The sequence below is a fragment of the Argopecten irradians genome, chromosome 2, assembly GCF_041381155.1.
Source record: "Argopecten irradians isolate NY chromosome 2, Ai_NY, whole genome shotgun sequence".
Taxonomy (NCBI): Eukaryota; Metazoa; Mollusca; class Bivalvia; order Pectinida; family Pectinidae; genus Argopecten; species Argopecten irradians.
In genome coordinates, this window is record NC_091135.1 from 10647404 (window position 1) to 10659973 (window position 12570).

The window sequence follows — 12570 nt, forward strand, 5'->3', positions numbered from 1 at the left end:
TATAAGCAGTGTATGACAGTGTTGTTGAATGTAATTACATAAGTTGTAACTGGCGCTGCCGGGTAATTATTTTTAAATATATCCAAGCAGCGTCTGGCTGACATGTTTATTAAAACGAGGAAATTTTTGTATTGTAGGTTCATCAAAGTGCAATTCGTACAAATATTTGAGTGACTTTTTCATTTTTCAACTTTATTTAACGAAATTTATTCCAGATGTCTATTTACAACGTATTTCTTAATATTGTTTGTCAGCACATCACTTACCTATTGAAGGAGGTAGATTCAGCGAACTGTAACCGAACGTAGATGTTGCATATATTGAAATCAACATTGTATGCATGAAGAACTCCATTAAATATTTATTTGTCCGTTTTATAACGTAAACAATATATTGAAAAGCACTAATGGAATCCGCCATCATATTTTACACTTGTTCAATTATTAAATGTTCAGAATAGAAGCTATCTGTATAATTTGCGGAAATTTCCGAAAATCTGTTTTACATTTCGTTCGGGATATCAAAGTGACTTTTATTTATATTAAGCTGCTTACTTCATGTAATGTTAAAGCCGGCACTTCTAGATATATTTATGCTTTCCCTTTTCAGTGTATATGATGTAATGTAATGTATGTGATGCATACTATATATCTCTATAAATGTATGTGTATGCAAAATGCATAGTATATATAATATGATTTTTGCACTGTATTGTAAATTGGTATCTAAAATTGAATTGTTGAGACACTTATGAGACAAAAAAAGGCTTCGGTAATAAAAATAAAATAGTGCTTCAATTTAGAGATTTTTTGTTCTATTTTTAGAGACGCCAGTGCCGCAATTAGTGTCTCTTTTTTACCTGTTCTTTCCGTCATATCTGCTTTGATTATCTCCCTTTTCTCAAGAATAGTAATGTTGGTAGTTGTAGTTTCCTCTGGAAAAATAAAACAACAATATAATATTGTATATAATGTACGGTATTAAGTATTATTGCTTTCGTTCTTCGCAAGGCCATCATATATCTGTACGTGTGAATTAAAGTTCAATAAACAGCATAGCACAACCATGTGAATCTATCGCAACTTACAATCTTAATTTATAAAATTTGTATAGATACTTTCATCATGTATACATGATAAGTGATGTAGTCATTGTACCAATAAACTGTGTTAGCATATTGAAGACACTTTTAAAAAATAGGTCCGAAAACTATTTTTTTTTTTTATAGTTCTTTGAAATAATTTATCAGAAACGGAAATCGTTTACTTATTTATCTGGGTCAACTTTGTACTCCTATTCCTAATCCGCCTCGCCACCTGGACTTCCGGATGTGTGTCGTAATCTCTAAACAAATTAACACAGCCTACTTCTTACTTATATCGAAGGTGTCCGCTTCTATTTGTCCATCTTCCGGTAAATCTTTTATGCTGCTAACCACGGTCATGTGTTTGTCGTAAGTCCCCTCCGGACAGTGAGTGGACAGTGGACGAAGGTCAAGGTCAATGGACTCTCCAAACTTAATCACTGCATTCAAACAACACATTTTCAAAAAATGATAATGCTTAAATTGTGATCAGACTCTCCAAACTTAATCACTGCATTCAAACAACACATTTTCAAAAAATGATCATGCATAAATTGTGATCAGACACAAAAATAATGTATCTATCAAGCTTAGAACATTCAAAGTTAAACAGCTCAACGTAAAGGGAGTTAATAATGACTAACAAAATTAAATACATTAATTACTTTTTAAATAGTTTTCTAGAGATTTTATGAATTTGACCTAACGGACTTAGTTTACACTCATTAGTAACTTGTGATAGGATATTTTACATCAGTTCGTTTTTATTTTAATCTGATTATGAAAATATTAAAATTATCGTTTGAAAAAATATCAAATGTCAATCAATCCTATACCACAAAATGTTTTACCTTTATATGACAACCAGAACCTCACTTTGGAATGTTGAATATCACTGGGAACGAGACTGACTGTGACGGCACCACAGGCGACCATGGGCTCGAGGTTGTCAACATGACAGATAGTATCGGACGGAAGTGTATGATTAACACAATCTCGCATGGTCGAGAGTTTGATCCCAGCCTCGCAATCAGATTGAGTCTGACCTGTTTTCTCAAGGTCATGGACGGTTATTGTGACGTAAGACTCTCGGGGGACGATGATTTTCCACTGACATTGGTCGATGGTTGTTGAGGGGTAGGATGGACTCTGGATAAAACCATCATGTGACGTCAGTTCTTGTATGTTTCCAGTACATCCACTTTCCATGGAGAATTCTGAAACGATAGCAGGGATCAATTTACACGCGTTATTTCGAAAGACAAAGGATCACCTTGAAAAATAAAACTCAACATAAAGCAGAGATAGAACTAACAACATTTCGTTCTAACGACCAATGGAGCAATGAAGCAGTATCTGTAAAACTAAAAGAGAAGTAGCCACGTAACGGAATCGGATTTAATTTACGGTAATAGCATTTTAGCAATGTTTATACCAACACTTCCACCCATTGTAGCTACATGCGGTGACTACTGTTCTCCTTTTAATAGAACATTCTATTTATAACTGTCAAGATTGCATTGTCACATAGATTGAATGTGGATGGAATCCAAAGTTCCAAAGACAAAATCGTCGCGCTACGATCCAAACTTGACATTTTGGTCTCACGTTGGCCTTGGTTTGTTCCACAAGTAAAAGGCCAGTGGGACTTGAATCATACTACCACAGTTGAATGGAAGTGAAGTTAATATAATTTCTAATAGGTAGAATAACAGCACTGTGGACAATAAATGAATAAGGCAAGGTATTATCTTGCCCTTAGGTCATAATTGACACCACAAGGTCTTAAAGGAAGAACCGGCAAACTGTTTAATGCTGTGGTTATTTTACATACATAAAATTGCCTACTATCGTTGTCTAAATAACATCTTAATAGCTTAATATTCATAACAATCCTAATTCTAGCAAAATATGCTAGCGTACTACAGTGTACAATTTCATCAAGAGATATATTATGTTATCCTTTCCATAACTGATGAAACTTGATGTACATGTTTTATGATGTAATTACTTCGCTGTAATGTATATTTACAGTTTAAACTTCAGGCTGCTCGACCACCCCACTATCTCGTGCGCTCGAAATTTCTAGATGATTTAATGGCATAAAGTTGATTTCCATCAGTTTAGCCTCATTAGTTGATAAAGAGGTTAAACTGAACTCATAAAGACCAGCTTTCAATCTCAACCAGTGATGGCGAAATATCGCTTTTCATTTCTACAGCGGAGCTTAGCTAGCAAATCGTTATGATTTTTGTACATTAGCCAAATCACTTAGTACTTTCCCTCTACCCTTTCTCCTGTTTGTACTGTCTTTGAGTGTTTCTTCTACTTAATTATTGCGCATTTGATACTGATTATCTTACTTAGTGATGAAAAGAAATAAAGAGTTCATTAGAGTTCAGTGGACTATTGAAAATATTCCCGTTAACAGATCAGATACGGATAACTTTCGGCTCATGATAGAATACGCACATAAATCTATATATAGAGGTTACACAACGAGTGGTTGTTGGATATGGAATTTATTCCACACGAGTGAGTTATTTATTAAAAGTTACAAAAGATACGAGCTTTAGCGAGTGTCTTTTGTAACTTTTAAAAAATAACTTACGAGTGTGGAATAAATTCCATATCCAACAACCACGAGTCGTGTGACCTGTTTCTACCACAATTATCCGCTTTTAGCCGATAAAAATACGACGAGGATAAGTACGCTATCCAACAGCAGTTTTGGCGCCAAGCAGCGATCACAGCATAGCATGACGTCACTCGGTTATTGATGACGTTGACAAATGAAGACACGACACTGAGAAAGACGTAGTTCGGTCAAAGTTCATCGTGTCAGCCAATCAGAATTCGTACAGAGTTTATACCACGTGTGGTGTAAACAAATTGGTAATCAAAAGCTGCATCGTTTATTTGATACCGTGAGAGTTGAATAACAGTGCCTTTTGTGGTAGAAATATACATATATATATAGTTTGCGTTCTTGTTTGACTCAAATATGTCGATATGATTAAAATTGGAGGTGGTGATACCGGGAAAATATTTTAACCTAAAAATAATTATTGTATAAAATTAGATATTATCCTTCTTTCAAGAAGACAGCTGTTAATTACGAAAGGTGATTAGGCTCATTTTGGTAGAAGAAAAAAAAAAAAAAATTTCGCGTTAATTTTGGCGTTATAACTCGAAACTTTGGCGTTATAACGCGTAAGTTTCGCGTAATAACGCCAAGTCCGCGTAATAACGCGTAAGTTTCGCGTAATAACGCGTAAGTTTCGCGTAATACCGCCAAAGTTCCGCGTAATAACGCGTAAGTTTCGTGAAATAACGTCAAAGTTCCGCCTAATAACGCCAAATTTTCTCGTAATAACGCCAACATCCCACGTAATAACACGTAAGTTTCGCGTAATAATGCGAAAATATTTTTTTCTTCTACCAAAATGAGCCCACATTGGCTTTCGTAGTTAATTAGGAAAATTGTTATCACAAATATGTCTAGTAATAAAGATCGCATAAAAACGAAAATTAATACTATATCTATTTACCTTTTTATAATTGTTTTGGAACATATAAATATCATTTCAGTGCATTTCGTGATCTGGTTTTAACCAAATACGGAATGTTTGGAAGAAAAAAAACCACCAACCTACATTACTATATGCTCATCTTAGGAGGTAGAAGTTGCGAGATGTCCTCTGAATTGAACTAGTTCTCGATTTTCGACTTACCACTTATACACAGGTAGGAGACTTTCAAACTCCTTCCGTTGCAGATTACTGACGTGTCACATGACGATTTGCCCATGCACATGCGCCTCAAGTTCTGGAAAGCTCTAACGTCATCAGTTCCAGTGCTCAAGTCTGTGACGTTTGTTATCAGAATCTGAGAACTATCGCATAACAACCTCTTCCTTCCACGGTAACAAACATTAACCCCACAACCCTGGCCTTGTTCTGAAATGAAAAAAAAAATATTTGAATAAAAAAAGACGAATATATCCTAAATATTTTATTAAGGGTCAAAGAAGTAATATCAACAGGATTTTCCAGATGACACGGGATCCAATCAAACGTAAATCTGTTGGATACGAATTACTTCAAATGGTAAATATGGGACAAGGAAGTAATTCCAACCGTGTGGACAAAACAAAATTGTCAAATTTTCGAGGCGATCACAGCATGGATACACTTTTGTAGATCCAGCCTTCGGCTGCCACTTGCCGAAGGGTTAATTGCGTTCCACTTTGCTATATAGTTTAATATTTGTATACTTTGTCCCGCATTACTGTTCGTATCCTATTATGTAATCGTGTTCGTTTTGTATGTCTTGATAAAGGGGCAAATCGCCTCGAAAATTTAACAATTTTGTTTTGTCCACACGGTTGGAATTACTTCCTTGTCCCATAGTATTGTCCCGATTGATAGATCATATCATTACTCAACGCGTTCCTGTGAAGTGGGTTTATTAGTTTAACGTCCTATTAACAGCCAGGGTCATGTACCAGATTTGCTGGTGGACGAAGCAGGAGTACCCGGAGAAAAACCACCGACCAGCGGTCAGTCCCTTGGCAACTGCTCAACATGGGATTCGAACTCGCGACCCAGAGGTAGAGGTCTTGTGGTAATATGTCAAGACATCTTAACCACTCGGCCACTGTGGCCCCTTTGTATTGTCCCGAAATGCTTCCATACAGGCCAATAAGAACAATCGACATACATAAAATGATTTCAATATATAATATTCGTTTCTTTTGAATCGAGACTTGAAAGTTCGTACATGATTTAAAAAGAGTTTTTTTTTTATTATTATTATTATTGTTATCTGAGTTTGGTGGTAGAAATTCCCCTCATTGCATGCTCTTGTACAAATATATCGTTTATCACCACACAACAAAACTGATCGTCCTTGAGGAGAAAGTGTATATACTCTTCATTTATACTCGCCGGTAGAGCTTAAGAGATATACATGTATCTATCGCGGCGAAATAATTTAATTTTCCGTTAAACTTTAAGTGTTCTAACACGATAATTCAACATCCAATTGCCAAATAACACTCAAACACAGGTGTGAATAATTACCTGTACTGTATTTCTGGCCTGGTAATGCACGTGCACAATATCACATCGATTGTACACATGCTGCCACATAGCATCATCTGCGTTCCTAAGTGTAGCCAATAAGACCAATATAAGGTTACCCCCTGATTACGCTGAATTAACAATGGTGGATATCTTTTGCCATGAACTTAATGTCCTTACCAAAACATAAACCGTGCAAGTGCCTTATTTAAGTCTCAAATTACGTCATATTGAGCTGCAGTTCAAGTCAGTCTGAGATACTTTTGTTATGTTATATTTTTTTTAGAATATGATGGAATATTCAATGACGTTGTACGTTCTTACATCTCTAAACAATACTTAATGCTTGGGTTTTCTTAACTTCTGAATATCTTTACACTAGTACCTCTAGCTAATCATACTCTCTCATGATGAACACGAATAATCCGAAAGCTGGCTGAAGATTAATAATATGTGAATGTAGATACTACTTTTTGCATAGGGAAATTCTATACAAATACATTGTAGATACACTACAAATGTAATCCAGCATTTTCATTACACAAATGTAATATTCTAAAACAAAATTAATTTTTTTCTGAAAATGTCTAGTGGCGACTGAAACCAATGCATTTAAAATATCCTTAATACTTTACGTGAGAAAGTGAGAGTGAAAAAGGTGTTTCTTTTGTATTTGTCTTTGTATACTGTGAAAAAAGCTAATAAAATGTGTTTCAAGTGTAAAATAATGTGAATAAGTAGGGTGTGCTGCTCTGTATCTTTGATAGTATGTTTCAGTGAGATAGCACAATAAAATCACTAAATGTCCCATCCTTCGGAGATAATTTCGGGCTGGATGCAACAGGTTTCCGTATAATCTACCATGTGTCTTCAGTGAGCTATTAACTATTTCAAAGAAACAAAACATACAGAAAAATTAATTCAGATTTATTTATGACCAGAACACAAAAATTCATTTTTATTTAAAAAAAACGGAGTTTGCTATATTTTATTGGAAATTCATCTTACATATCGATAAGAGTTACTTACGTTCGTCACTCTCGGAAACCTTAACTTGTTACAACTGATTAAAATAGGCAAAGCTGGGGCAAACATGTGTTGGTTTACGATGGCGAAGATTAGGATTTTTATCGACCTTATACAAATTGATATTTGCGTATAAAGGCAACCCTTACTGCCACCACTATGCCATATTATATAATAGACATGTGCGGAGCTCGATCTAATGTTGACGTATAACCCATTAAGCGATAAAACTTCACTGATAAGTATCAAGTCAAGCACATCAAAAGATCTTCAGGATTGAATTAATAGAATAACAGTTACACTGAATTCCGCGAACATTTTTCATGAAAGAATTTCAAGTTGCGTTGGTTGGCAAACCCAAAAGAAAAAAAGTTTTTCACGTTAAGGAATTGCGAGCTATCTCTTAACATCAATTTTCAATTTATATTATTTGCAAGTTCAAAGATACGCAATTCGTGCAAGAGAACACACCTGTTTTAGATTCCGTCGAAAACTGAGGAAAAATGTTTGAAAATAAATATTGATGTTCCCCTACAGTATCTGCTAGTTGAGGCCCCCGCCCTCCTCACGTGTTTTAAGTAATGAAAGAAGAGCTAAGCAGGCCGGACTAGAACAGCTCTTCAGGTAACAGGGAATTAGCCTACAAACCTTATTTCATTCCCGAGTACAAATATTTCTTCTTTTTTTTCGCAAGTAATTGGTACAGTTGAAGTGTTATCTTACCCAGTCGTTGATCCATTTTAATATAGAATTAAGAGGTTATATCAACTTAGAACGACCTCATCTATTTCAACATTCTGTCTTCTTCGTGTCGCTTCAATGTTACGAAACTCGACACTCTTTAAAAGTGTCTTTTAAAATACACATTATTATTTTCTAACCGAAAACAAAAAAATTACAACCTCCCCTAAAAAAGAAAAAATATCGAAACATAAGTAGGTTTGTTTTAATTGTGAAATTAGTTAGAACTTGTTATTCAGTAATCCCAACTTCTATCGCATATTCCTTTCGAAAGCCAGTTGGCGTCAGAGAGCCAAGTCCAGCTTTAATTCTACGGCATAGAATAAATTGAATAAATATATTACTCAGTAATTTGTTTGTTGTAGACCAATTTCGCCACGATTCCATGACCTTAAGAAACTGTATCCCTTTAAAGTGTAAGAAAACATACCAGACCTCTCAAGAGGTTCTGAAGGGTTGTTTGGGCTGTTACGAAATCATACAGCAATTTGATTGGTTTAAAATATCAAACAAGTGTGGGTATTTGATCAGATAGAATCTGCACGATGCGTACTTTGAAACCTTATCCTGGAGGGGAAAAAACATTGATAAACATTAAACGCGATAGCTAACTTCAGTATAACCGGATAATGAGAGCAGACTACCATGTGAAATGTTTTCTGAAGTATCTGCATAACTACCAAATAGACATACTGTCTATAGGAAAACCACCAGGGGCTTAAATATAGGTCATTATTCTGTTGTTGGCAGCGTGTAGTAATGTTATCGGCATCTTTAATATCACAAACGAAGGTTAATTTGAGATATAAGATAATTGATGAACACATCAGTGGAAGGGATGAACGCCCCTTCGCTATCTATCCTATCAAAAGTAATCTGTTTAAAGAAATTATACACATGCCAGATACGGGATCATTTAATTAATTCACAAAACTTAATTAAGATCATTCAATTGGACTTATAGTTTACAACTTTATACATAAATTCATTATAATGGTTTAACGACTATGATATCAACTGATATACAGCAATGAATATCGGACAGCAAGCATTTCATATATTTTGTCTTTTATATAAAATTGACACCTCAACAATTGAAAATGACAAATTTTCTACAAAAGAAAAAATCTGTTACGTATTCTGATACTTCAACGATTTAAACGTATCAAATTCATAATCGATATATCGAGGTCTATTCACAGTCAGAGTCATTTAAAGACGTGCCAGGTTTGATAGGCGAGGAAAACAGGAGTATCCGGAGCAAAAACACCGAGAACGATCAGTACATAGAAGCTGTTGTTATGGTAGCCTTCCTTAACATGCATTTTTATGAACATTTTAAAAGTTTTTGTTCTAGAAACCATAGAGCCCATAATGAAAGATATATCTGGAGTGCCTACATATACTTAATAAATATAAAGTTAATGCAAAACTGCGCTCTGTTATTACTTAAGGAAAACTGTTTTAAAATTTCGGCCACAAATACCTCAAAACGGTAACAACTATGAACGTTTTATGAAGTATGTACTAAGTATTTAAGATATAACAACTAAATCGGAACAATGAGTCTGATATCTGATGGATTTGGAAGCCAAAAGGACCAGAACCATGTCATTTGACATTCTATCTTGTCGCCAGCTGTAAGCATGTTAACATCGAGGCAAACAAGTATGGAAATTGAAAAGGAATTACATGTATTTTCAAAAGATACATTTAGCGGTGTGCATTCATACTTTTAGCAATAAGGATGTCCAACTTAGATATGCGTTAGCATTTTATCGTCATAAAGCACGCTTTAAAACGAGACACAAATGGGAACCGCTTTTATAAAGAATGTTCAAAAGATACTATTTATTTATGGTTTCTCGCTACAAAACAAAACAATGTTTTTATTTCCCATCTATAAATAATAGAAAAGCAGCGTTTTCCTCTGAAACAAGAATTTTATACACGATAGAAAACAGGAAGAAAGTGATGGATTGTAATATATCAATTGCGAGACCACAGGTCTATACCACCCAGTATATGATGTGTTACCGCAAGATTGAGAAAATTCCAATTTCCTTTGTATCATTGATAAAAAGTAGATGTATGTTGTAATGAATTCGAATCTGAAAGAAAAACAAAGGGAGTCGAAAACCGAAAGTAGCCTTTGAATCTATCACGGTACTCTGTTAGCAATGAAACACTGTTGATTGGGAACATATGTGGGCACTTATTCTTTTCTGCTATGAACCAGATATTTTAGTTTTCTCCTTTACGTAAACACGACGTAAGAAATAGGAGAATATCAAATGTTCTCTATTAATGTAGTATAACACGTAGATCAACAGATAAGTCTGAAACACTCGTATGCAGATAATGAAATGTATGTGAACCCGAGTTCAGCGAAAACTAGATATGATGCAAAAGACACAGTAGTGCACTATGTAGCTGTTCTTTCATCTCAGGCCCGCCAATGGTTAGACCAAACAAATGATAGTCTTATTATCGTAAAAGTATTTTAAGTGATAGATCAATATCTTCGCCGTTAATTGTAATGGTCAATGTAAGGGAAAAACACATGGCCCAGAGTCTCTGAAGACTTAGACGAAAAATTGTAAGAAAAAGTTTTCCTTTATTCGATGTTACCACCCTGATAATCCTCTAGCAGTTGGCAGCTTTTTGATTGAAAACCATTGATTCAGATCCAGATCCTTAAGTTGTTGATGACGGACGAGCCAGTCTCTTGGTAATATGACACATCTTTTTACCTTTGTTTAAACAATAATATAAAGGAAAAAATAATAAATTATTTTTTATACCATGTAATTAAATCCCGCTGCAACACTTTATTTATGATATAAAACATAATCGGACATCATCCTAAGCCTTAACCCGAGCTTTCGACCATAGGATGCAGTCATGAGGGTCTGTTTCCGGGCTGATATCGCAACATTGATATATTTAATCGATCAGCAGTTGCCATAGAGTGTGCTAATTGATAAGATTATCATAGTAATGTTTCATTGAGAAAGCACTTATAGGCATTGTAACAAATATACCAAAATATCCCAAGTAAAAACTAAATATTTACAGTAATAATGATACTTTCCTACTTTCCACAGAACAAACGATCTGTATGTTACATACCGAGAATGTAATGGTTGCGCCTTACAAATTATTATGTCCAAATGACGTTTATAAGTAAAAATACAATTTGTGTCTCATTGTGAAAGCGGAAACTATTGTATACTTCATCTCATTAAAACATATGTCTTTAAAATACACCTAAATAAAGATATTTCTATACTTATGATAGTCATTTTATATTTTACCGAACCTTTTATGTTAAACTTTATTGTTTTAATTTATCATTGACATTTAATAACATCATTGGCAATCAATAAATACTCATTTGTCGACTACAGAAGTGTTTTTTTTTATTTTAGCATAAAACGAAGCAGAGTTCACATGTGTGCTTCTTCACTTTAGTAAGTATATATAGTTTAGAAAACAGGATAGTCTATATATATAATGAATAGTGTTTCTATTAAAGGTAGAGCTTCAAGCATACTGTTTCCATCTGCTATTAAATAACGAAGGATTTTCTTTCAAAGTCAGTTACCCCAGATACGTTATCAATTGTATGTGGTACCTGCTGCTAGTGCCCTATTTACTATTTATCAGTTGATATAAAACTCGGGGGAAATATCCCGGATTCAAAGATTGTATTAAACGGAATTAACACACACCTTGATAGACTATGTAGGTAGAAACTTGATGTAATGGAACCGACGGGTTAACACCTGTTAAAGTGTATTGCAGCATGGTTTTAAAATGCACAAAAACAACTTAGATATTAGTTCCTCTAAGACATAGACTGCATCAGACAGCTGTTTTATTTTTTGGAACTCAGCAGTGATACTAAGAGGTAAACTTATCAATTGGTAGAAGAAAAACGCAGAATTTTAAAATCAGATGATTAAACAGTACAATTTCTACAGGTTGTCACAATGAGTATATATATTTTTACATGTTAAAACCTTTAACAAGTGTTCTAGACTCAGTTTTCGATCACAGTATTCCAGCTATTTTTATGCTAACTAATGATATCATCAAAAAGTTTAAAATGCTACATATACTAATATCCTCGAATTTAGAAACAAAACAATCGAGAAAGGTACCCCATTTAAATTTACCCTATATAAAGAGACCTAAAAGTAAATCCTTGACATCTTGTGATACTTTAAGACCTTTTCATCTCGTGTTTTCTAGCAGACGTCAGCAATTGTTACAATATTGTTAAAATCTTATCGTACATTTGGATGTCATTTGAAATTCGTTTATCAAAAGAAATATTAATTCGTATCTTTCAGACTGGTCAATAATTGGGTATCATTTTACATGTTGTCTTTGTTCACAAGTGTAGCTATTTTTGATGTTTTCATAATTATATCCATATCCTTGGTAACATTTCATGTATCATTTTATAATTTCGTTTTGGTAATTTGGCACAAAACAATTGTTTTTAATGGAATGAGAACTAATGGTATAGTACAATGCACGTTCATGATATTGAAAATCTCTATAGATTATTTATAGTGGTATTTTTCTACGTTTTTTTTTTACTTTTTTACGACGCCAAAAAAAATC

The 12570-nt window shown here is 34.2% G+C and overlaps 1 protein-coding gene across 1 annotated transcript in view; it reads right to left on the reverse strand.

Moving 5' to 3' along the window:
* The window catches only part of LOC138314427 (uncharacterized), a 39209-nt gene that overhangs the window by 3629 nt on the left and 23010 nt on the right, over positions 1-12570 (reverse strand). The window contains exons 2-5 of the mRNA XM_069254753.1: positions 4819-5043; positions 1936-2301; positions 1375-1524; positions 860-934 (exon numbers count right to left, since the gene is read on the reverse strand). Of these exons, the coding sequence (XP_069110854.1) occupies positions 860-934; positions 1375-1524; positions 1936-2301; positions 4819-5043 (816 nt within the window). The remainder of the gene's footprint in view (positions 1-859; positions 935-1374; positions 1525-1935; positions 2302-4818; positions 5044-12570) is intronic.